The sequence below is a fragment of the Athalia rosae genome, chromosome 3 (genome assembly GCF_917208135.1).
Source record: "Athalia rosae chromosome 3, iyAthRosa1.1, whole genome shotgun sequence".
Taxonomy (NCBI): domain Eukaryota; kingdom Metazoa; phylum Arthropoda; class Insecta; order Hymenoptera; family Athaliidae; genus Athalia; species Athalia rosae.
The window spans coordinates 229,117-253,198 of NC_064028.1; the positions used below are offsets into that span (position 1 = coordinate 229,117).

At 41.8% G+C, this 24,082-nt stretch overlaps 5 protein-coding genes and 2 long non-coding RNA genes across 19 annotated transcripts in view; 4 read left to right on the forward strand and 3 right to left on the reverse strand.

Moving 5' to 3' along the window:
• Window positions 1-7,945, reverse strand: part of LOC105685472 (uncharacterized threonine-rich GPI-anchored glycoprotein PJ4664.02) — a 22,495-nt gene extending 14,550 nt beyond the window's left edge. Inside the window, exons 1-4 of one of the 4 annotated variants that reach the window (XM_048653434.1) lie at window positions 6,953-7,094; window positions 6,575-6,656; window positions 1,129-1,189; window positions 15-203 (exon numbers count right to left, since the gene is read on the reverse strand). In XM_048653434.1, the coding sequence (XP_048509391.1) occupies window positions 15-203; window positions 1,129-1,189; window positions 6,575-6,583 (259 nt within the window). In that variant the 5' untranslated portion in view covers window positions 6,584-6,656; window positions 6,953-7,094. The other 3 variants (XM_048653435.1, XM_048653436.1, XM_012399577.2) reach the window with 3 other exon arrangements.
• Window positions 1,174-7,074, forward strand: LOC125500422. Its single transcript, XR_007277803.1, has 3 exons — window positions 1,174-6,422; window positions 6,502-6,638; window positions 6,934-7,074. It is a non-coding gene; the product is annotated as an uncharacterized LOC125500422 (long non-coding RNA).
• Window positions 7,917-14,238, forward strand: LOC105685541 (probable RNA-binding protein 19). Of its 2 annotated transcripts, XM_048653437.1 has the most exons (15): window positions 7,917-8,166; window positions 8,256-8,460; window positions 8,550-8,740; window positions 8,835-9,065; window positions 9,139-9,826; window positions 9,921-10,060; window positions 10,140-10,265; window positions 10,342-10,477; window positions 10,567-10,901; window positions 10,987-11,189; window positions 11,269-11,385; window positions 11,482-11,587; window positions 11,678-11,801; window positions 11,885-11,954; window positions 14,101-14,238. In XM_048653437.1, exons 1-14 carry the CDS (start codon window positions 8,131-8,133, stop codon window positions 11,950-11,952), a joined length of 2,706 nt encoding a protein of 901 aa, XP_048509394.1. In that variant the 5' UTR covers window positions 7,917-8,130; the 3' UTR covers window positions 11,953-11,954; window positions 14,101-14,238. The 2 variants fall into 2 exon arrangements, with proteins under 2 accessions (XP_048509394.1, XP_012255144.2); XM_012399721.3 differs by lacking the exon at window positions 14,101-14,238 and having other exon boundaries at window positions 7,918-8,166; window positions 11,885-12,132.
• On the reverse strand, window positions 11,619-12,819 carry LOC125500421. The gene is made up of 4 exons (XR_007277802.1): window positions 12,680-12,819; window positions 12,317-12,510; window positions 11,874-12,224; window positions 11,619-11,780 (listed from the first exon to the last, which is right to left on the reverse strand). It is a non-coding gene; the product is annotated as an uncharacterized LOC125500421 (long non-coding RNA).
• LOC105685543 lies at window positions 14,106-15,758 on the forward strand. The gene is made up of 6 exons (XM_048653450.1): window positions 14,106-14,246; window positions 14,330-14,547; window positions 14,620-14,816; window positions 14,891-15,092; window positions 15,147-15,228; window positions 15,299-15,758. The coding sequence occupies exons 2-6, from the start codon at window positions 14,337-14,339 to the stop codon at window positions 15,498-15,500; spliced, it is 894 nt and encodes a 297-aa protein (XP_048509407.1). The 5' UTR covers window positions 14,106-14,246; window positions 14,330-14,336; the 3' UTR covers window positions 15,501-15,758.
• Window positions 15,759-15,843: 85 nt separating this feature from the next.
• Window positions 15,844-16,842, reverse strand: LOC105685544 (SAYSvFN domain-containing protein 1). The gene is made up of 2 exons (XM_012399734.3): window positions 16,690-16,842; window positions 15,844-16,297 (listed from the first exon to the last, which is right to left on the reverse strand). Exons 1-2 carry the CDS (start codon window positions 16,840-16,842, stop codon window positions 15,968-15,970), a joined length of 483 nt encoding a protein of 160 aa, XP_012255157.2. The 3' UTR covers window positions 15,844-15,967.
• Window positions 16,843-17,201: 359 nt separating this feature from the next.
• Window positions 17,202-23,695, forward strand: LOC105685542 (L-asparaginase-like). 9 transcript variants are annotated; one of them, XM_012399723.3, is made up of 10 exons: window positions 17,202-17,384; window positions 17,460-17,466; window positions 20,501-20,617; window positions 20,890-21,001; window positions 21,078-21,189; window positions 21,281-21,617; window positions 21,732-22,046; window positions 22,141-22,445; window positions 22,767-22,940; window positions 23,025-23,695. In XM_012399723.3, the coding sequence occupies exons 1-10, from the start codon at window positions 17,355-17,357 to the stop codon at window positions 23,358-23,360; spliced, it is 1,845 nt and encodes a 614-aa protein (XP_012255146.2). In that variant the 5' UTR covers window positions 17,202-17,354; the 3' UTR covers window positions 23,361-23,695. The 9 variants fall into 9 exon arrangements, with proteins under 9 accessions (XP_012255146.2, XP_012255151.2, XP_012255152.2 ...); XM_012399728.3 differs by having other exon boundaries at window positions 17,243-17,384; window positions 17,460-17,637; XM_012399729.3 differs by having other exon boundaries at window positions 17,243-17,384; window positions 17,460-17,581.
• Window positions 23,696-24,082: the final 387 nt, after the last annotated feature.

The following is a 24,082-nucleotide window of genomic DNA, read 5'->3' on the forward strand; positions in this document are numbered from 1 at the left end:
TACGAAAATTTTACCTTTCTCTATGTCTTGATATTTGTCGAAGGGCTTCAACGCGTTGTCCTTGGTAAATCCACCGAAAGCGTATATAAGGTGTGTGCATAAGTAGGGGTTGATGTTCTGTGGTGAAAACTTTGCCGTACCTGGCCGATATACCGACCAATTGGTGTAATAGCACACGACCCTCTGTTGCTCGCCTGCAGCGCCTGCAGAAATTCAATAACAGCTATTTTACGACAGAGGCCTGAAATTTTCAATCGATCGGACCTGCGGGCATTGATAAATACGAGAATAGGAGTTGCTCGTCTCTGAGGATCGACGAGGACCGTCGTGAAATCGGACGGCGGAGGGTCTCCGCCCTTGTGACCGTTCGTTACGTTCAATCTTGTCGCATCCGTGAACTCCGAGGCTCTCGCGATTAATCGGACACGCGGATGACACGCGAAGGAAAGGCGATGTCCGCTGCGGTACGTGACGTTGACGCGTTTGGAGTTGAACGCGATCGGAATACCTGTGAGTATGCACCGTAAACCGTAGAGCCTGCGACGCATTTCAATCCCAACGAAACCTTTGCCATTCGAGTCGAGTTACGGTAGGTGTACAGCTTTGAATATCCGAGACGAGAATTGTTTTCACGATCGAACAACTATGTTTGGAGATTTCGACGATCCCATCGGTCGTCGCCGACGCCAACGACGCTCCTGCGGAGATACTTTCGAGGTGGGCTCGAGTGAGGGGGGCTATAAAACATCGCATGGCCTTTACGCAATGGCTCATCCCGAGTCGCACGCGAGGCGATTGAGGACTAATTTAATCGCCTAAATTTCAAACACACCAACACTCGAAACTTTCTCCAGCTGTTGATTCGAGTCGAAATCCTCGATATCGAAACTAGAAATAGGCGTAGCGTGCAATGATCGAGGCGAACGCTGCACTCTGACCAGTCGAAGCTGTGCTCGATGCGATCGTGGCATAATTTCTGCATCCGCCAAGGACAGAAGGCATTATACATGCGCGGTCAAGAGGCAAAGAACGACATACCCGTATGTCTATAAGTCCGATAGAGAGGATGCTCTTTTTTAGTTTTTTTCCTCCTTCTTTCATTAGAAATGACAGAAAAATTTTACTCACCGCAAACGATGAACGCCAGTAAACATCCCAGCAGCAGAAGTCGGGTGACCGACCGCACCCTCTGTAAAGATAAACAGGTAGAAATCAACTTGTCTTTGGTAAAATGTATTGGCGATGAAATTAATAACGACGACGACGATGATTATAATGATAATGAGGTAAACTGCGTTGATTGAATGGAAGACGGGCTGAAATGTGAAAATTCAATCGCCAGAAGAAAGTTTGAAACGATTATATTAGCATGGAACTTTCGTTTTTGTAAATTCGTCGACGAAATTGTGCGATAACTGCGGTCGCCACGAGGGTGCAAGTTGATTCATACGGACCACTAAAAATACCTCGGACGATATCGTCGCAACATCAGACTTGTCCAGAGTTGTGAATAACGTGCGAAGGTATAAGCGGCGAATAAGAGCAACGGTCGACCGGTCCGCTTCGACCCTTCCAGAATATCCGGCCCTCCGTCATAAGACGGGATCTATTATTCCAGGGACTTTCGTACGTATAGTCGCGCGGCAAAATGAGATCGCATAGCGGATATAATAGGATTCACCCCGTAAAAGTCATTTGTAAAATAGTCCTCCGCATTATTTGTTCTCATTTTAGCAATACGAGCACCCGGGGAAAGCCGCAAAGACGCAACGCGACGTACTAGGTAATACCATTACGTAAAGAAATCTACATACTTCATTCCGCTAGAGACTACGTACTAACGTTCATGGGACAACCGCAATCCCGCGGAAAAGAAATTTACCGAACCGCGTTATTACTGAAATCCAAATATGTAGTATACGTAACGCGTGATGTTGCTGTAGGAGCATCGCGATTCGATTATACGAATACTCGTTGCGACGGCAGACGATCTAATTGCTACCGCAACACCCCGCACCAACACCCACGATAATTCCTCTACAGGAATTATTGCGCTGTATGCTACCCGGTGTTTCCAGATAGAGGAGAATTCAGTGCCGGGGTGCGAGTCAGCCGTGTTGTGTACCGTAGCTACTCACGATCACCTTGAACGCCCTTTGGCCGATCCCCGTTTCGGTGGGCCAACGTTCACGGATGTTATACCTAGTCAGTTTTTATTCGCTGTGTCCAACGTTGTGCAGCGATCCGACGTACCGTGGGCCATAAAATATGATATAAGGTCCGAATCGAGCACCACGCGATAGCATCTTCGTAGGTAGCTACCACAATTTTCACCTACCGGTCGAAGTAAATGTTACCAGAGCCATCCATAAGCCTCGTAAACGTCGCCGAAACTCTAACGCCACGCCTAAGGCGTATTTGATTCGGTTTATGTAATTCCAATAATCCAAATTGTGAAAATCTGTAAAGGTCGCTCCGATGATTTGCTAATTCCGAAACGAAACCGTGTCGGAGATACGATCACGCAACACCGCGGGATGCGCCGTCGATCGTCGTAGAGGATAACGCGGTCGCGTATATCTCGCTTTTCAAATCATTCTCGCCGCCCTGCAGAATGATTCGACATTTGCAAATATTTCGTAGATGCCACGTGCGGGCTCTTCGGGAGAAAGTTCATCTCCTTCTAAACACTCGCGAGAACGACATATTTCTGCGAATATTGGATCGCAGGCGACACACGGGTATGCGCAACGCAATAATATGTATGTCGATTAAAAACGAGGTGGGTAATCGATGTTACGTGCGTCCATTTAACTTATGAGTAAAGTAAAAGTAGAGGCGTGACAGAGCGACTCGCTAATTATGCAACATGTGTGAAGAGAAAGCAGAGAAGGAACGTCGTACAACGACCAGAGAAATTGCCTTCGGCTCAAGCTCTTGAAACTCGGGCGCCCGCCCATCCGAAATTTTCAGATATTTTACGCCGACGAGAAATCGTCCACCGCCCTCGTTCAAATTTTCGGGTGATTCGGTACTTTTGGTTTCGCGGCTGACGGGCGTTTCAAACGAGACGAAAGTGACGACCACTCGCCGTCGTTAAGATTCCCCTCGTTTACGGTAAAGATTACGGTATTACAAAACGCGCGAGCGTTTCAATACTTTTATCGCTGTGGCGGTAATTAAAGGTTTTACCTGTTTATCGTATATTTTCGAATGAGACGCCTTTATTATCGATTACAAGATTACCAACGGATGTGGGTATTAGCGTTTAATAACGATGGTGCATCAACGCAGAAACTGTGTATTTTCCACGCGATTAGGTTCTAACAAGCGTATAATATTCTTGTATAACGATACGCGTGATTTTTCCATCGTCGTACAATTCCCTGCAGGTGGCAGGGGATCGAACCAAGGTAGCGATTGAAACCGAGTGTCTCACTTTCTTTTCCTCAAACTGACCAAGAGCCAAGTTCATCCTCGCGTGAAAGTGCGCCCGATATCCCGTATACGGTACGTGCATAAGGTATACCGGTGCACGTGAATTGCAAATCGTCCGAGTGTTTGACCCCGCTGAAAAATGTAGCGTGCGTCGAGAAATCCAGCGGCAAGAGCACCGATTGTTCTTTCAAGGAAAAATAAATGTCAAGGACGCCGCGCACCGTGCAAAATAGTCGCACTCGGGGACTTTGGAGATGAAAGTATATCGACGACCGGCAGAGGTCACGGGGACGACGAAAGCGTTTTCACGCGTGTTTATTCGTGCGACAGCAGTTCGTGCGACGATGCGACGCGCCGCTCTTCGATTTCAGACTTCGTACGTCGAAACGTACGGCACTCGTGACATACGCGGTCTTCGCACACCCTTCCCTGCGAGAAATCTGTACGAAACGAGTCCGCGGAGAACAAAGACGACGTCGTCCACCCGACAACGAGACGAATTCCGCCGTTCGCGGATGGCGGAAAAACCGGGTTCAGGGGGCCACCTCGCGATGCGGTTTCTAAAAAGCGGTGACCTTGACAATCACCTCGATTGTCCGAGGAATTCGGCCTTCCCGGTCGTCTGTAACGCAGCGCTCTCGTCGGATCGTTCATTTTTCTCTTCGTATCCGCGGGGGGGAAAATTGACGCGGGGTCGTAGAGAAACATCGACGACTCGGACCGGTCTTCCTTTGGAACGGACCGACGTGTTAAACGATATGCCGCGGAGTCGGCTCGACAAGTTACGATAGGCCGCCGGACGTATTCACTCGGGTAAACGGGCTTTTCTAACTCGCTATTCGGAATGTTCGCGGCAAGGACATCGGCGAGAAACACTCCCGTACATCAGCTCTTGCACGCTGCAACGAAACTGAGGTCGGCCTTTGAATCCACGGTGGCATTTGCACGGTGATAGTTGCAACGATATAGGGCGACGGTGGGCGATTCTTACGAGTAGTTTACGTATGACTGCGAGTCCTTGCATTCCGCACTGCAACGGTACGCGTGATACGGCGTTATGCATATTCTTCCATATTCTTCCCGAACCCTCCGACTTCTTGCCCGGAAGGAGACTTGTAATATCGCGGTATTCGATTGTGGGGTATTTTTAGTCAAGCGATACGAGATCATCCGTGATGAGAGTTGCAACGCAGGGAGATGAAACGGATCTACAAGCACGACGAACTTCGTCTTTGGAAGTGAAATTATACACATAGTCGATTAGTTATTGTAACCGCTGATCCGAGTACGCTCAATGATGCCAATGCGAATAAAACGTGACGAAGCTGAATAGACATTTCGCCCGAACTGAATTCGTCGCGGTAAAAATTGAAGGCGCGCGAGTACGCCAGAGGTGTTCGCCCGTGAATTCGAAATCGTGAAAAACAACGAGGAATTTATGGTTTGCCGTGATATTCCCTACTCTCTTTCGAAGCGACAACGCGACACGTCGGGAAACTGGTCTTCCAAGGTTAATCGTATTTGGCGTTCGGTTGCGCGCGGTTGTCGAAGAAAGACTGCAATCATCCCGGATGATATTCGCTCGCGCTCGGGACTTCCAGACTCGTTGATAATTGTCATTTTTTCGCGAACTCGTACGAATGACCTACTCGTATGAAGTCGAATGTAATCGAATCGTTCTTTATCATTCCCATGAATCATGGCCCGCGCCGGCGATGGGATTACCCCCTGTAGGTATGCCATCAATGGACTCCGAGTCCGCAAGCGTAATCGAATCACGAGAGCTCCTCGAATTGGAAGCGGTGTGACCACCGCATCGGGAGCACTGGGTTCGGAACTTTTACTTTCGACAAGAAATTTGCCGGCGGGGCCGGACACGAAGTGGCGTAGCGTATACCCGCTTACACAGCGCGCACAAGCGAACGCGAAGCCTGACACACTCGGTCGTGTCTCGCTAAAAAAAATTCCTTTCCATTCATTTTTGGCAATGTTTACAAATCATGGACCATCGTCCGGTATGCGAAAGACCCGATAAAGTGTAAAGCGGCGAACACCCGTTGCCAGTCTCGACGTGGGCTCGTTCGTCCGCTTGTCGAATGGAAATGCCGATTGCGGGGGTGTAATTAGCGCCCAGGTATGCAATGGCGTCATTTACAGTGATTATGACGAGACACGTTCAACCGTAAGCCAATAATTTTTTCTCTCGGATGTAGCGATGAATTTCGCCAAGAAACCCAGTCGGCCGACCGGATAGTGGGCCCTCGGGATATGGAAGGTGAACGATGATGTACATGCCGAGGTACGGAGCCGAAATAGTGACCTTGATCTACTTTCTGTACGATAATTTACAAGCGCTTGACTTTTCCGAAAGGGGAATTACGATCAAACGATTTTTATCATTGCAACTTATATCGCATCCCGAAGCGATATAAGAAAACGTACGTGGTACGAGGTTCACCGGATCACCTCCGTTATTATTAGCTGTATAGAATGGTCGAAATCGGTAATAGCGAGCCGTCCAATTCTCCTTATCATCTTAGAAATTGGATTGCTCGAGACGTATTCGGCATCGCGATCGGATCCCCGCATTCAAAGAACTCGGCGTGCAACACTCGCTGCCGCGTGTGCGGCATAGCTTTCTCAACATCAGGTACTAAAAGCTGGGACATTTCTCAGCTGTTTCTTAGGCCAGTCTCGGGAGCAATGATATTCAACAGCGACCGGTAAATGAAATCTAGGTACACGGGAACTGTGATTGCGACGAGGACATGGGGGCTGGAATCAAAACGCCTTGTTGCGCGTTGCATATGCTTCATATTTCCGGCCAATTCGTGATTACGGATCGTTGGCCTGGGATATTCACCGCGATCATTCGCGGGTCGACGTTCAAAAGATGTCGACGTTGGCCCGGAAGAAACTTCAAGGAGAAGTCCTTCGAGGGAATCTCTTACTCGTCGCGAGCTCGGCCTCTCGCGAATGCCGGCGTACGTCTCTTCGTTGATAACGATAAACAGAATAGACCGTTCGGACGATGCGGTTATAATTTTACTTCTGTTTTCACAGCGCGTTACAAGAGATATTAGAATGGAATGATTCGTGCAACGGACTGGAAGGAATGAAAAGAAATAAAACTCACCCAATCCATGGTACCTTTACAAACTCTCGTCTCCGAATATCGCTGGATCGCTCAACTTTCCCTGGTACGTACGTATGTACACCTATAAATTTATACCTATATTACGTATGATCAGAGAGCATAAAAGTGTGTACACGAGATATTGTTCGATTCGCTGTTCAATTCAATTTCCTCGGCACATTACAACACGAGCACCACGAGCAGAACGATATGGAGATAAACATGTAGTATTACGAGTTTGAGTCGGGCGGTCGACTGAACCGCGAGAGTACGTCGCGGAGGATCGAACGATGTCCGATCGCTTTGAGGTGAACGGAGATACTGCAGCGGGGATTTAAGGTTTGGTGTTACTTTGGTAGAATGTACGTACGTACGTACCGCCCTGGACACGCGTTATTGTGGTTGTTGCCCGACTCCGTCAGCTCTATTCCCTGCAGATATTTGACTACAAGAAGTGGGGGGAAGGGGGGACCCCCGTAGCCGCCGCGACGAAGAGGTGAAAGGAAACCATCCACATCACCCTACTCGAGACCAAGAACTAACAGAATTGCCGCGGCTGCGACCGCACCCCACCTACTAAGTACTAACAGACGTTTTCTCATTTATACATGTACAAATATACCTATACGTCGTTCTCATAGCTACTTCTGAGAGTTGTTATGGAATGTCCCCGACGTTCCGTATTGCATGGGCAATGTTCAATCTTATGTCGGCTATTGCTCCGCGTAGATCATGGAACAAGCCCTTCCTACTCTGTATCGCTTCCTATTACGTACAGCGCGGTGAAATTCGATCAACTTTTGAATAAATGACCGAAAAATTTTAAATCATCGGTCATTGCGTCATCATTGGAATTTATACGGGACCGATTCGGTATGCGGTAATTAATTCGTTTCCCGGAGTAGTTTCCATTTCGTTATGATGGCAGCTGATGGGTAATTAATTGATCGAACATCATCGATATCATTTGAAACTGGAAACTAATCCGAGAAGCTCTGAATTTATGATGCATCACGGCGACTACAGATTTGTGAAAACTGAGTCTGGTCAGGTGTGAGAAACTTCAGCTCAAACCTGAGCGTACCCTCCAACCATCTAATTATAATTGCACGTATGTATGTACGTACGTATGTCGAGTACGTTGATGCATGCTGGTCACTGAAATGTACCCTAATGTATGTACGCTCGAATGTACGTGATCGAATCCAACTTTTTCTTTTCCTGTTTTACGGTCTCAATGAAAATAATACTGTAAAGTGTTTGAAAGGTATTACCTGAAGCGTCGATTGAGTAAATGTGGAGGTCGTTTGCTGTGCATTTAAAACTATCAAGATCGGAGGCGCACATCTTAGATCAAAGGGATTTGTTGCACTGAAGATTTGAAAAGTTGTGGCCCTATTGGTAGAGTGGAGGCACTGTGGCAAACACGATGAGCCTCCTAGCGCCACCTGATATAGCTTTAGATAACAAGCTGGTGATGAGGCGCACGTGTAGAGCCTGCTTAACTTTCAGTATTGAGGTTGTAATTTGAAAAATCAGTGGATAAGACTTCTAAAATGTCTCGGCTTATCGTGAAGAATCTCCCAAAAGGTGTAAGTTAGTCCTTCATGTATTTCTGCTTGCGTCAATGACGAGAGAATAATCTATCCTTAAGGAATTTACTCTTCATTACTGCTGTTAGGTATCGGAAGCAAAGTTGAAGGAGCTGTTCAGTGAAAAAGGTGTTGTGACTGATGTTCAGCTAAAATATACAAAGGAAGGAAAGTTTCGTCACTTTGGTTTCATAGGGCTCAAAACAGAGGAACAAGCTGAAGCTGCGATAGAATACTTTAATAATAGTTTCATAGATACTTCCAGAATCACTGTTTCACTTTGCGCTGAACTAGGTAATCTCAGTTTCACACTCGTTATATAGAATTTGTGTAATTTAATTTGTAAGGTATCTGGTAATCATGTCACAATTTTAATTTGATAGGTGATACTTCAAAGCCAAAATCTTGGAGCAAATATGCTCCGGACAGCAATGCATATAAAAAAGTACAGGCCCAAGCAGACCGAATTCCAGAAACTACGACAAAGACGAAGAACAATGTCCAAGGGAGAAATAATTCTGAAAAACAAATGAAACAAGAAAAAAGCAACACAATTACAGAAGTTTTGGAAAAGGTCAGTTTCTCATCAATCTGCAGTCCTTACAATAAGTTTACTTGGATCGCATTGGTTTTTACTACTTAACTTCAATTAACAAGAATTTTCACAGCACAAGGATGATGCTTTATTCACGGAATTCTTAGAAACTCATGCAATTGCTGGGACAAATGCTATTTGGAGCAATGACACAACCACCGATAGAATACCTAAAGGTAATAACAGCAATGAGGCTGATGAAAAAGAAACGAGAGAAGAGGATGAGGCTGTCTTAAGAAATGAGAGCGAGAAGATAGAGAATGAAGAGGAACGAGTTGCCGATATGAAGATATCAGATCTTGAGGTGTGTTAAGCCTACAATTTTTTCAACTGATGATCTATTACAAAGGGTATTGTAATATATTTTTTTTTCACAGTACATGCAAATTTTGAAGACTAAAACACAAAGTTCGAATTCAATGGAGAAAGGTAGCGAGATAAAAATAAAAGAAAATAACCATGGGCCCTTGAAATTACTCACGGTAAAAGTGCGGGGCCTTGGGTACAATCACAAGAAGAAGCATATAAAGCAATTCTTTCATCCGCTAGTGCCAAAATCGATACGAGTACCCCCTAAAATCAAAGGAATTGCCTACGTGGGTTTTAAGACCGAGAAACAATTAAAACAAGCTTTAAATAAAAATAAGAGTTTTTTGGATGGAAAGCGCTTATTAGTATCGAGTTACGAGGCAAAGGAAGTGGCAGAGAAATCAAATGTAGCTTCTAATAAGCTGGGTAATGCAAGATGGAAGGAGCAAGAGGAAGCTCTGCAGAGCGAGGAAAGTATAGCAGAGTCGGGAAGGATGTTTGTCAGGAATTTAGCTTATACCACAACAGAAGCAGATATTCAAGCTTTGTTTGAAAAGTTCGGGCCCCTGTCCGAAGTAAACCTACCCATTGATAAAACCACTCGGAAACCAAAGGGCTTTGGTGTTGTTATGTTTATGATGCCAGAGCATGCGGTAAAAGCTTACGTAGAGCTAGACGGGACTGTTCTCAATGGAAGAATGCTGCATATACTTCCAGGCAAAGGAAAAGTGACTTCAGACCAGCTACTTGAGAATGGTCGGTACATGAAATTGGGAACGCTATCTTTATAACTTGCTGAACAGTTCATCTGAATCGTTTAGACTTTAGATTTTCTGTTCTTTTGACACAGATAGTTTGGATTTTAAGAAAAAGAAAGAGGCGCAGAAAAAGGCTACCGCAGGGTGTTCACTTAATTGGAACACACTTTTTCTTGGGCAAAATGCAGTCGTAGAAGCTATTGCAGCGACGTATAACACTACAAAAGAAAAGGTAGGTCAAAATTGATTTGGATCTCATCAAACCTGAAAAGTTTATTAATTCATAATCCGCGATTTCGTATCTCATCCAGGTTTTGGATGATAGTGGTAAAGGTTCCAGTGTCGCTGTCAGACTTGCATTGGGTGAGACTCAGCTTGTTGAAGACACCAAAAAATTCTTGGAGGATAATGGAGTTCATTTAGACGCATTTAATCAGGTGAATTTCTGACACTACCTAGTACGTAATTTAATTCGAAAGATTATAGCTTGTCATTTGATGGCTTGGTTCCTAGCTACCCGAGAATAGGTCTAAAACTGTTATCCTTGTAAAAAATTTACCTCCACGAACGGACGTTGAGAAAATCAGAGAGATGTTTGCTCAGCATGGAGAGCTGGGAAGAGTAATTATGCCACCTTCTGGTATTACAGGTATGTAGGGGTTCAAAGAAATTGATCGATACCAGAAATACAATAACAAAGTTCAAGACCGTCTTCAACTAATGCATGTCTTTTTTTAGCTCTCGTCGAATTTCTGGAACCCTCCGAAGCACGTGTGGCATTCATGAAATTAGCGTACACGAAATTTGAGCATCTGCCTTTATACCTGGAATGGGCTCCTGATAATAGCTTCAAGGTCGCCCCAAAGAATTCGAAACTTCGGAGCTTAATGTCCCACAAGGTGGAATCAAGCTTACCAAATTCAGGCAATGTGGATGAGTTGAAGGCAAAGGATGAGAAATCATCCCAACAGGGAGCGGAATCGAGCAGTGAAGATGACGAGACACCTGAGCCAGATACTACACTGTTCGTAAAGAATCTTAACTTCACAACCACAGAACAAATGCTGAAAGAGGTATGTCACACTTCAAGCAATGACTGAGCTTGGTAAATCGAAGCTAGCTCCGCATCTCAATTATTCCATTCCCTTTACCACGTAGCATTTTCGAAAATGTGGCCGCCTGGATTACGTCAATATCGCAATGAAAAAGGACCCAAATAGTCCGGGTAGTAAATTATCGATGGGCTATGGATTTATCAGATATAAACTGAAAGCTGATGCTGAACGGGCGTTGAAGGATCTTCAGACGACGGTCGTCGATGGAAAAACTCTCGAACTGAAACGTTCGGAAAGAGCATTACAGTATGAAGATTTATTTCATCTTCCAAAGCATAAAATAATCAAAACCGAAAATAAACTAGTCAATTTGGAAACTTTTCAGCTCCGACGCTACTACTGCAAGAAAAACTGCTGAGATTGGCAAACAAACCGGTACCAAAATCTTGGTCAGAAATATACCATTTCAAGCAAACGTCAGCGAGGTTCAAGAACTATTCAAGTAAGCACAGCTTCATTATTCCAATAAGCTTTTTATTTTGAATGCAACTGTTTGTTACTTTACTCGTGCGAAAAACCTCTTATTTTTTGATTACAGAGCATTCGGTGAGATTAAAGCATTACGTTTACCCAAAAAAATGGCGAGTTCCGATTCTCACAGAGGATTTGCATTTGTGGATTACTATACAAAGAGTAATGCAAAGGTAGTGCTTTTTCAGAATCTTACCATATCTATGTTTGAGAACATGACACAATTAAACGACACGCTGAATGATATTGACCTTAATTTACAGAAAGCTTTCAATGCATTGTGTCAGAGCACTCATCTGTATGGTCGCCGATTAGTTCTTGAGTGGGCGCAAAGCGAGGAAGGTGTCGATGATATTAGGAAACGGACTGCAAAACATTTTCACCAAGGTAACGATAAAGAAAAAGAATCATTACATGTTTTCATTCGCCCAATAATTACACCGATGCAAATTCACGAACCTGTGTTCCAGATGGGCCAGTTTCTCGAAGTAAAAAAAGTGTCTTGGACCCCGAAGCAGTTGGCTTGGCTGTGGAATGATGGTACGTCAATTTCTGCAGCATATTACTTCGACTCTAGGAAACTTATGAGCTGTCAGAATTTCAGAAATTAAGTCCAGGATAACCCTGTGGTTCTATGGATGAATCGATGTGAAAATTATTTGAATAGTCAATAACTGCACTTCAGCTATAAAATAAAGGCGCGCCATTTACGAGTATAGCTTTTTTGTTGATTATCATTTTCTTGTATCCCGAAATACTCAAAAATTAATAGGTCGCATTTTTTTCTCAAATTTCAAAAGACCGGTTTATCTGAAATAATAGTAGTTCATGTCTACTGAAAAAATCTCATTCTTCGTGTTTCATTGAACCTAACTCATTAATTAGTAATTTTCTGTACTTACCTAACATTATGATCAATTAGTATAAGCTATTCGGACTCACAATCGATAGATCAAAGCATCGGTCCAGCACAATGTTATATTGCTCGATGACTATTAAATCCATATAACAGGCGGGTAAAATAAGCTCCGCCAAGGTGGGAGTGACGCCAGTACGAAATACTCTTGGAAAATAGCGGAATGATTTCCCACTTAGTCTGAAATGAACATCCCGTGAGAATACAGATCGGAATGTTTATGGTATATAATTCCAGTTCGAATATTCAGTGGAAAAAAAATTGTGCAACATCCCCCGTGCTGTAAAATATTGAATAGTTCTCAACGCTAAATATTACTTGGTATATTATTGTAGCTAAGCACACGTACCGAGTACACAATGCATCGCGTGTTGAGTTTCCAAATGGCAAGGGGCTTCGGGGAGTCAACCGAGTTCGTCACAAAACGGATGTGCTTTTCTTTCATTTTTTTCATCGGCTTTCTGGCACTGCTAGGTGGTTTTTTACTAGGTAGATTTTCGACCGAAAGAACGATAAAATTACGAGAGGAACGAAAGCTCCTTCAATTAGCAGGAAACGGACTTGAGAATACTGGACAGCTGCAGTTTCTACTTTTGGAGGAGTTGCAGAAGAGTGCATACAACAAATTTCGCCCTACGTATGTCGAGATCCGACTTATTAATACCGCACAGCAACAAAAGAGAGAAAGAGAGATTGATATAATAAAGAATTAGCCGAGGAGGACAGGGTTGGGGAAAAAATTTTCAAGTCCGGCAACATCACTATGAAACTTGTGAGCGTGAATTAATAGATGACCTTTGATAATATTTTTCAACGCGTATGACATCGTTCTATTTCGATGCCATAGATTGTAAGAGAAGTTCGCTGTATCCGTGGAACGTACCGTTGAGCAGATCTCTTAATAATGATGTGCGCTGCGGGAAAAGTGAAACGCACGCCAGGGCACGCGTCTTCCACTATAGACTTCGTGTATACGGCGAGACGTATTCTCGCACCGATATACCGACATACTTTACATCTTACGTGTGTATCTCAATTTTAGATCACCTTCTGTTGCTTATAACGCAATACCCGGTTCTTTTAATATTTATATAACTATTTCTGTTCCCACCCGCCGCGCAGCTGAAACCCAAGACTTGGAGGCGGACAGCTACCATTCAACTGCTGCCCATGATGTCGAATTTCGATGCATTATAATTCTAGAGCGCGTAGTAAATTAGATCAAATAGCAGGAGTAACGAGCTATATAAATATGTGGGGATTGAAATCAATTTTCTTTACTTATCAACAATCAATCTGAAATTGTATAAAGATTACTCGTTATGATGATAACTATTTCGAGAACCGGGGGATTCGGGTGACCTATGGCTCTGCAAATAATCCTTGGCGAGAAGATTGAGTGCATTACACGATGGTGACACCGGCTTTCACGAGACAGGTTCATAAACAATTTTGAGAGATGTTCGAAATAGAAAATAATGGAGAGCTAAGAAAAAAGCTCTTATCAATAGTTGGATCAACATTTGATAGTCAATTCGAATCGCGGTAATAAATTCAAACTGGAACTTGAATCACACGTATTAAAGGGTACTATTTGCTATTTAAATTAGAGATGACGAGAGATAAAAATAAATCGAAGCACATGCTTATGCTAATACCGTACTAAGAGTGTACTTTTGGTAAATCAATAGTATCACTGACCAAAGACACTGCGGTCTATTCACAACACCCAGTAATCTTTAAATAATATATTACCCTTTCGGCATACAGGCAATTAACCGAGCCAACCTTGAGAACGGATGCGAATGAGGATCACGAGGACATCAGGACAACTCTCTCGAATCTCAATCTGTTTCACACGGTCGTTCAAGGAATGTCCGGCGTCGTCGCGACTCTTCGCGGATCTCGGGAGTCCGGTAACAAATTTTCGAGGACTGATACTATGAATTCCAAAACTGGGTGTTCGACAGATTTTCACTTTATGCTCATTGTCAGATAGATGGATTATGCTGTCGGTTAGCGGAGATGGAGTAAGACCAGCGATAGAATTGGCAAAAGTTATTGCTAAACTGCGGAAAGAGCTCAACTGGGTACCGCGGAGGACCATTATATTCTGCTTCTTTCATGAATTTGAGGATACTTGCCGCACAAGTATCCCTAAATATTTGCGGTCTAAAATAATGGCTTACCTAGCTGTTCATGGTAGCGCTTTACAGGGTTAGTTGAATAATGACCCAATGTTTGGACGACGCATACCAAATTTCAATTACACGATGGCTAATGTTTCAGGGAATGGGTGTCTTGCCGTGTCAGGATCTGATGTGATAAAGTCGGTGGTACTTCAGGCAGTCGCTATTGTACGTGATTCTATATCCAAGGAAAATTTTGATAAGCTAAGTTTATTTGAGTCCTGCAAGAATGGTGAAAGTCTTGTACTTCTACCTAGGCTTCTCACAGACATCCCACACACTTCATTTGCTTTTCTGGTAAAACTCGACTCATTTCTTATCTATCATAAATTGATAAAATAACTAATTATCAACACTGTTTGCAATCATAGACCGTGAGGAATTCCACGTCCTTAGAACTCAATTCTGATCAGCAAATGCAAGCCCGTAATAGAATTATTGCGCAAATTATTGGGCTCAGTATATGGAGGCTTGCAGATAGCGTAGTTCTGCATTGGGACCCAAAGGATCTAGAGCAGGAATTAAAAACAGCTCTGAAAAACTTTACTCCTCTTGAACTCAACGATATCAAAGGTACATTCAACGCACCTGAATAGACAAACAGATTGGAATAATTTTAATTTTCAGAGAGAATATTTTCGGCGATTGATAAATTAATCGCAAGTATGCACAATTTGACTGAAACGACGAACAAAGGAGCAGAACTAAGGTGAGCATAAAAATGAGAATATTATAGTTGAAATTTACTTGATTTTGAGCATTCATCGATATGTTTCTAGCACACTGTCTGGTCGGATGAAAAACGACCAAATCATGGACTTAGACCGAACATTATTATGTCAGAATAACGATTTACGGTCAAAAACAGATTTGGCTCTGATCCCAACTATCCTTAACGAACCACTAAATAAGATAGCAATATTTCTTGGAGAAATGTTCCAATGCTACGACAACGCAGCTAAAGTCTTGCAACAAGGATGAAATTTCTGTAACGGTAAATGATAACACTTGAAATGTAAAAGTTTTGCATGTAATGATTCAAATTCGGAACGTGGAATGTGGTAGCCTTTCTAGAATTGAAAAGTTTTCCTCCAAACAGATTTAGCGTACCATTGTTCTAGCGCAGCTTGGAATTGACTGATTAGGGTATTAGGCTGATAGTAAATTGGGATATCACCTGTTATAGGAATACTGCATAGCTATAAAATATTGCTGAAGAGAATCGAGAAAATTTATGTTGAAAAGATATTCTTATTGGACCAAATCTAACAGAAATTTTCTTAATAAGCAAACATAAATTGAGGTGAGTGAAAGTAAGTCTCAATCATTTTTCCATATTCTATTATTCTCTGCTTGGTAAATATTTTGTGTGTACAGAGAGAATAGCAAAAGTCCGCAACTTTGTGTTCATGACATTTGTCGAGAACGTTTTCTTGTGTAATAACAATTCATCGTATGCTCGAGGCTCCAAACCTGATTTCTCTTTCGAATTGCTCAGCCTTTAAAGTCCCATCGATAGCTTCGCAGTTCGGATTAAATACCGAATATGCGCTAATTTCCCCCTTCTTCTTTGGACCAGATCGCGTATTTTTCCATATCAGAACTAAAGAAGACAGGATGAAGTAGACGGCACCAAATTCGAACTGAAGTGCAATCATGTAGAGGGTTGCCCACAGAAGAAAGTACAGCAGGTAAGTAACCTGTGTTACAACTGGATTCTGCGACGGTGACAAGTCCAGACTTTCCTCCGACTGGATACTCTCTATGTCCTCCCTATCCTGAAATCTTGCAATTACTAATGTTCCAGCACCCTTTACACCATCTTTCAGCAATAATCATGGACACCAACCACATTCAGAAATATTGATCAATTTTAAGGATTTGTCATATAAGTAGTCAATACGAGATACGATTATCATTGTCACTGTCACGGCATCCATAATAGTGAAACCAAACGAAGGTAGAAAATTTGGAATACAAAACAAATACACATGCCTAAATCCAAATATCGTTGTACTAGATAACAAAAGTGAACTGGATTATCTGATACATCCGAATTTTACGTCTGAAGTGCGAATCTTTTATTTTCACCGTTGCTTATTCACCTGCCATGAAAAGGATCAACCACAGATCAACAGTTGGACGCGAGTAGGAAATAACGTAACCTTACCTCAAGTTCGACATATGCTGGCGGCGGAGTTTCGGTAATTACTGTGGTATCCGTCTTTCCCCAGGTCAGAACGCCACGTACAGAATTTTTCATTGATTCAACCATGGCTCGTCTTCGCTTTCGATCTCTATAGGCAGTTAGTTTTGCCTCCATTTGACAATTCAACAAGGGTACATGACCGTCCTAGGTTAACCACGAATTCAGGGGAACCAATCTAATCGTTGTTCTCTTCAGACAACTGTCAATCATATCAGCAAAGTCGGCAGCGACAATGCACAGGTCTCGTAAAAAACACAATAAAAAAATTGCAACATTCGACACGAGTTGAACGTGGTAAAAATGTGGTTAAAAAGTTGACGACGACTTGAATCGATTATTGGAGCGAATGAGCCAACGATTCCGACTTCTCGATTGCGCCGTTGACTGAAGAACGTAAACGATTGCGCAAAGGATTATTACGGTGGGAACCCCTGCTAGCAAGAATTTTTTGAATTTTCCGATTGAAATCTGACAATGAGTTGCCATTGAATTTGGTGTGTGTCGCCAGCAGTAGCTGCCGCGCCAGAGTCGTTGCTGTAAAATGATCGACTTCTAGGGGCCTTCTGGCCGAGCTATTCACTTATTGCATAATTAATAGTTCATCAACTGTCGTGTGAAATTGTTGAATGGAGATCGCAGGAGAATCGCATGAATTGGTATGGCCGATTGTACGGAACCTATGGCTATTTTCTTCGGGTAAAGCCTTCTAATAATTGTATTTGTATTTTTAGGAATATGGTACGGAAATATAAATATCATGGCATGGCCGCAGCAAATAAACGGGGCCTGATAACAGTCTAATCCGAGATCTAATCTCTTTTTCCGCATGCGAGGCAACAGTTGTACCAAGAGTGTAACTATATTTGTACAGAGATAAATATAGGCCGCTGTATACTTACAATTAGACAGGTAACAACTACGTAGGAAAGACTTAAAATATATCAGATGGTATGATCCACGACGTAACGTCCAAAAAAGAAGTAGTTGTACAAACGTGCATACGTACGCACGTACATAGTTTAATTATTATGATAAATAATTTATCGTACATGCACTAATTATAGCTATAAGGGATGGGTGCATGGCATTTGCTCTTGTTTATTTACTGAAGGAAACCTATCATCATAATATGGTCTTTAACTGTTCAATGTTTGATTTACAATTAGAAAATAACAGCGATGTCTACAAGCATAGGTATAGCTACAAATCAATTGAATAATGCGGGGGATATTTACGTTCAACTTAGAGTGATAATAGTTCAACGCGTTGATGATAAAACTGAATTGGCTGTTGAAAATATTTGCCTTTTTTAATCTGGTCAGTTATGAGATGTTTGTTCCGAGTATAGGAGCATGCAATTTATAAGCACGATTGCAGAATTTCGTCATATTATTCGCGGAGGCAGATGACCTCGGAACCGACAATCAAAGAATGCAATGGAGCGTGAAGCAAAGTGGCCTATAGGTTGTATCGATGGTATATCTCTGCTATAATTTTCATACCCTATTTAATGTCCCCCATAGCGATAAATATTTAGGTATAAACACATTCGGTAGTACCCTTCGGTAATGGATCAATAATATAATCATTATTATTATCGGTGAAAATATTTTCCAGGGATATCACGTCGATAAGATTTACCGATCTAAACCAATGAATAACTTGAAAGTTTTACTACTTTCTCGATTCAAAAAAGAAATAATATAGTGTACGTCACATCGTTGCGTCGAAACCTATTTACGCAGCTCCGATATCAGACTGATCCTGATTTTATAACATATCCCCCGATCGCGTGGTCAGTGGCTGTGCGATTCCTTGCATGCCCATGTGATTTACATGTACTTCTTAAGCTGATATCGGAATTACATTGATATTCAGGTTATCTATAGTAACCGTCAATTGATATTTTTACAATTGGTCTACTACGGTTATACTTACCGATATAGACAAGATATAGTTCGTGCAGATAAGGGGCGCTTCTAATTGTCATCGGACGCCAGATAAATGTTATAAATAGGTATAGGTCGGACTATCATGATCGTTCAAGTGAAATTATCTCATCACGAGTTCTCAAATAAATTTGTTTTCAGATACAGTGCAGCGAGTAGCCCGTTGTAGTATTTGCAACGCGTGATGCAGAGGTCATGCATTTCAGTCTTTCAACTCTACGTAAATATTCGTATATCTATAAGTATACCTCTACTTGCAGAGTAGAGTTTTCCGCTGTAGCAATTTACTTGTTCATGTTAGGTATATATAAAAACCACGCATACCTAGACCAGTCGATGAAGGACTGAGGCGGGGTAAATATCTAGCCGTGTACTCGAGACTCTCGATAACGTCTTACAATTATTGTTAGATGTAAAACCGATTATCAATTCCTCGGTAGATACCGTTGACGCGGGTGAGTCAGTGACAAAATTGGGATGAATCCGGTGTAATTTAAAGTTTTTTCCAAGTCAGGCGGCTATTGAAAATAAAAATGCAAATCGACTCCACTTGTTTTACATAAAGCGAAGAGATTTCGCAATGAAGCGGTCATTATACTTACAATAGTTACGATTCGCCACGCTGATTCAGCTTCACCCCGGTTGACGGTGGTCAAAGAGTTCAACTCAAGCCAGTTATAGTTATTTATTTTCCGATATTTTTCGGGTCCTCTTCAAAATAATACTTTGCGGTGGGGCGGGGGAATTTGCCACTATGAGTGACTATTGCAGGGGGGAGGGGGGTAAGAAATGTTGAAGAATGCTGGAATGTTGGCGCCTGATTAGAGTTGGTCAAAGCTGATCTCATCGCAGTTGTTATTCGTTCGCGGATTGTGGTTCAAAACTACATCTCCTTTCCATCAATACTATAACTTTTTTGAGAATCGCTTATGCAGATGATTCAAATCTTGCATTGCAAAAGAAATTCTATAATCTTGCGATGAGATTGTAGAAGCAGAGAGAAGTGCGACGAGTAGAAGACAAGTGTTCGGTCAGTCGGGGACCACCGGAATATCATATTTTTTAGTGTGAGAAAAAAACCTTTGATTTATTGGAAACTCAATTGATTCATTATAGGCGAAACATGGGATATACTAATAACAAACTAGCGTTTAGAAAGTAAGGAAAATGTTGACCTCATTGGATAATTCGATTGGGCGCGGATTAAGCTAAACAACGCTATATGTATCACGAAGTCTGGACGCTAAGATTATGACATTTAACTATAATGTTGAATTGTAAAGTTTCACGAAGTTCAAGCCAAACCGAAATCCACATGATCACATTTATTATACGATATAAATGTACATGTGTATAATATGAGTCTGTATAATATATTTCATACAATGTTTCAGACTCACTTTTCAAACGGTTTCAACTGCAAAAAAAAATTTGTTGTCACTTCGTATCTATTTGAGAAAATTTATTATGTTCCAAATCGTTATCTCAGATCGGTAAATCTGTGCAATTAATTATATTCTGCCCAATATCAACATTCAATAAATGCTATAGATAAATTAGATAGTATTCAATATAGTAGAAATTTAATATAGTATAGTATTTGAGTAAATTAAAAAAATTCAATTTATATTCATAGCATTTATTGAATGTTAAAATCAGGCCAAAAATGATTAGTTATACAGATTTGCCAATCGAAGTTGTCGATTTGGAGGATTATAAAATTTTTTTTTTTTCATAATTGGAAGCGTTTGAGAGGTGAGTCTAAACACTTTTAAAAACCACTCTAATATATGTATGTATTCGTATATCAACGATAATTATAGTGTATAGGCGTGTGACAATTGAGAAAAGAATGCAGTCCGGTAATCGAGATCTGGAAGGAAGAGTCCTGGTCATTTACACAGGCGGAACAATCGGGATGACCAGAAATAACACCGGAGGTAACTTGTTAAAAAAATTCCTTCTCATTCTTCGAACAAACCTGCATAGAAGTATGTCCTTTTATTGCGAGCGGCACTTTCCCCGCATATTCAACCGAGAGGCTACAGCCAGTAGAGAAGAAAAAATACAAAGAAAGTTCATATCTACATAATGTAACGCGATATATCCTATAGGATATGAAAATTTGGAAAAAACTTCGCATATGTGTATTGAAATAAATTCGTAATTATAAAATATAAAGCTATTTCATTATATTATTTCGTTATTTCAGCCCTCGTCCCGACGTCGAATTCTATCGTCAAACTGCTGCGAAATTATCCTCAGATGCACGATGAGGAGTACGCCTCGAAAAGTTTCGGCGATGACGGACCTCTGGTGTTGCCGTATGATACACATGAAACTTGATTAATTTCACTTTTGTGGGGATTTCAACTACAGTATAATAAAAAATAATTATAGGATCACCTCCGAAAAGCGGAGAGTCATCTACAGCGTCAAGGAATACGACAAGCTCATCGATTCCAGTAACGCGATAGCCGAGGACTGGATTTACCTAGCAAAGGATATAAAGGTCTGTATATATAGGGTCCTTTTTAACATTAGTGGACTCTGAAAATTCGCTAAAGTTGAGAATTTTTCCTTTTTTTCGAATAATTTTACAGCGCCATTACACAGATTATGACGGATTCGTGATACTCCACGGAACAGACACGCTGAGCTACACCGCCTCGGCTCTTTCCTTCATGTTGAATAATTTAGGTAAAACCGTGATAGTCACCGGCTCTCAAATATCAATTTTCGAACCTCGGAGCGACGGTTTCGATAATTTTCTCACTTCCCTTCTGATCGCCGGCAACTACAACATTCCCGAAGTCTGCGTTTTCTTCGCCAATCAGTTAATGCGCGGTAATCGTACCAGCAAGAGGACTACAGATGCTTTCAAAGCTTTTCATTCGCCGAATTACGCGCCTCTCGCTATCGCCGGTATTACAATAGATGGTAAGGTGTACCTGTAAAATTTGTACATATTAATCTCAAAGAACCTGTGATCGATTCAACGCCAGCGTTTAATTTGCAAATTTCAATAAGTATGATGTGAAATATTAATTCCAGTCGATTATCGATTAATATTTCGTCCCCAAACTCTGGAGAAGTTCGACGTCGACACAAGGCTCTGCGAGGACGTCACAATGCTTCGATTATTCCCTGGTATCACAACAGCGATGATAAGGGTGGCGGTCCAGCCCCCGACCAAAGGGATGATCCTACAGTCTTACGGAGCAGGAAATATGCCTTCGAATCGAAAAGACATTCTAGAGGAATTTCGAAAGGCTGTCGCAGAGGGCGTCATCATAATCAACATCACTCAGTGTTCGCAGGGAACGGTCAGCGCGATTTATGAAACTGGGGCCGCGCTTCGAGACGCCGGTAAGGGGAGCTTTTTACTTTCTGGCTCATGCGATGATTTTGCAATAGAAGTATGGATTTCTTTGTACCGTGGGTGAATATAATTCGTGTCCAGGTGTTTTATCTGGATCCGACATGACTCCGGAAGCCGCGTACACAAAGCTGGCTTACGTTCTGGCAAAGCCCGAGTGGGACTTGAAGAAGAAGCGTGAAATTATGTCAAAAAATATCAGGGGCGAATTGACCGCTGATCAAAGGTCACCACGTAAGGACAGCGATCTCTTGGATGCTGTCGCCAGGAATTTGGATCTCACTTCTCAAAATGATATTCTTCAGCTGAGAAATATCCTGTTCCCAGGAATGGTGGGGTCCGCGATAATGAATCAGGATATTGAGAAACTCAAAGAGATAAAACAATACGTACGTCTCTGTAATATAATATATCGTTGAGTTTTGACCTTCTCTCAGTTGTAATAGATCGCACGTGTCCATTTTTCATAAACGAAACATCATCTATGTAAATCTGACCTTACAGAAGTACGGGTCACTAACTGCAAGCGCCGATGATATACTATTCTTTTTATTAATTAGTCTGATCGCCAGCTACATCATGAAAAGATCACGATGCAAAAATCACGCTGTTATATAGCTATGAAGTATGAATGACGAATACTTCATACATTATCATACAACATCGTTCGTGAAAGCATATCGAATGGGCAGAATTAATTTATTTTACAGGGTTCTGATTTTTGCGAGACTAACGCCGACTTACGAACACCCCTTCATTTTGCGGCTTCTGAGGGATGCTTGAAAGTCGTTCGTTATCTTCTAGAGAATGGTGCTAGTGTTCATTTGCGCGATAAATTCGATCGAACTCCGTTGATCGATGCAATCGACAATGATCACCACGAGGTAACAATCATTCCAAATATTATTACAACCATCTGCGATAAAAATAACTCAACTTTATGCGTATACTCACCCCAAATATTGCAGGTGATCAAATTACTGGTCCAGTGTGGAGCCCACATATCCGGATGTGGCTTGTGGCTTGGTCAGCGACTTTGTTCAGCTGCGGCATCGGGTAACCTCAAGAAATTAGTATCGTACTATCTGGCAGGTGTTAATCTATCCGAACGAGATGTGTCTGGTAGAATAGCACTACATTTTGGTGCCTTGCATAACCAAGGAGAAGTCGTAAAATTTTTACTTGATCGCGGTGCCGATCCAGAAGCTGTTGATATGCTCGGTCAGACTCCTCGACAACTCGCGAATCTTGCATCTGCAAACGAAGTCATAGAACTTTTTAGACCGGTCAGTCTCAGTAGATGAAATCAATTCATATCACAGCTTATCCATCATCATGCATGATCATGTTTATGATGACGCCAACGAAATTATTCACAACATGTGTATTACATTCGTAAAACTTGAACTATGAAATATTTCTGACAACTTATCATACGGATAGTTACACATGTATTAAACTATTCGTTTGGCTGCACTTACCATCATTGTGACTCGTTAAGTGTAAATAAAAAAAAATGCATTCATTTTTACATCATCAATCGATGAGCTGTGATGAGAACATTCAGCTGTATATTGTCACAGTTATAATATTTATGTTTAAAAGCATGCAATTCGTTGAATAAACCTTGTAAACCCAATATATCATACCCGATTGCGTCCTCAAACGTTCATATAGACGAAAAATTATAACGTGAAAATCTATATTTTGCAGGAATAGTCAACTACTTCACTAAAAATGTTTTACCTGTTCTAATAATTGCCTGGAAAAGTCTAATAATTGATTGAGTAAAATGGTATAATGAACACTCCGAAACTATTCCCGAAACCAATTTTGTCAAGCTCACATCACAGAGTTCCTGCAGGTTTGTTTGAACCACGGTTTGAACTTACAAACCTGTTAAATCCCACACTCACTTATACATATAGAGACTACTAGTAGGTATATGTATAGAGATCAGTGCCAAAACTTCATTGAGAGCTTGCACCCTACAATGTCAGACATGTGAACTTATTACAACTGCTCA

Excerpts from the sequence above, each read along its gene's own strand:
- LOC105685543 (XM_048653450.1), top strand. The coding sequence starts at position 14,337 with ATGCTGTCGGTTAGCGGAGATGGAGTAAGACCAGCGATAGAATTGGCA. Across the intron at positions 14,817-14,890 it reads ACACTTCATTTGCTTTTCTG|ACCGTGAGGAATTCCACGTC; the intron begins GTAAAACTCGAC and ends TTGCAATCATAG. Across the intron at positions 15,093-15,146 it reads TGAACTCAACGATATCAAAG|AGAGAATATTTTCGGCGATT; the intron begins GTACATTCAACG and ends TTTAATTTTCAG.
- LOC105685542 (XM_012399723.3), top strand. The coding sequence starts at position 17,355 with ATGGAGATCGCAGGAGAATCGCATGAATTG. Across the intron at positions 21,002-21,077 it reads GACGGACCTCTGGTGTTGCC|GATCACCTCCGAAAAGCGGA; the intron begins GTATGATACACA and ends AAATAATTATAG. Across the intron at positions 22,047-22,140 it reads GGCCGCGCTTCGAGACGCCG|GTGTTTTATCTGGATCCGAC; the intron begins GTAAGGGGAGCT and ends ATTCGTGTCCAG.
- LOC105685544 (XM_012399734.3), bottom strand. The coding sequence starts at position 16,842 with ATGGAGGCAAAACTAACTGCCTATAGAGATCGAAAGCGAAGACGAGCC. Across the intron at positions 16,298-16,689 it reads CAGCATATGTCGAACTTGAG|GATAGGGAGGACATAGAGAG; the intron begins GTAAGGTTACGT and ends GCAAGATTTCAG.
- LOC105685541 (XM_048653437.1), top strand. The coding sequence starts at position 8,131 with ATGTCTCGGCTTATCGTGAAGAATCTCCCAAAAGGT. Across the intron at positions 10,061-10,139 it reads ATAACACTACAAAAGAAAAG|GTTTTGGATGATAGTGGTAA; the intron begins GTAGGTCAAAAT and ends TATCTCATCCAG. Across the intron at positions 11,802-11,884 it reads TGCAAAACATTTTCACCAAG|ATGGGCCAGTTTCTCGAAGT; the intron begins GTAACGATAAAG and ends CCTGTGTTCCAG.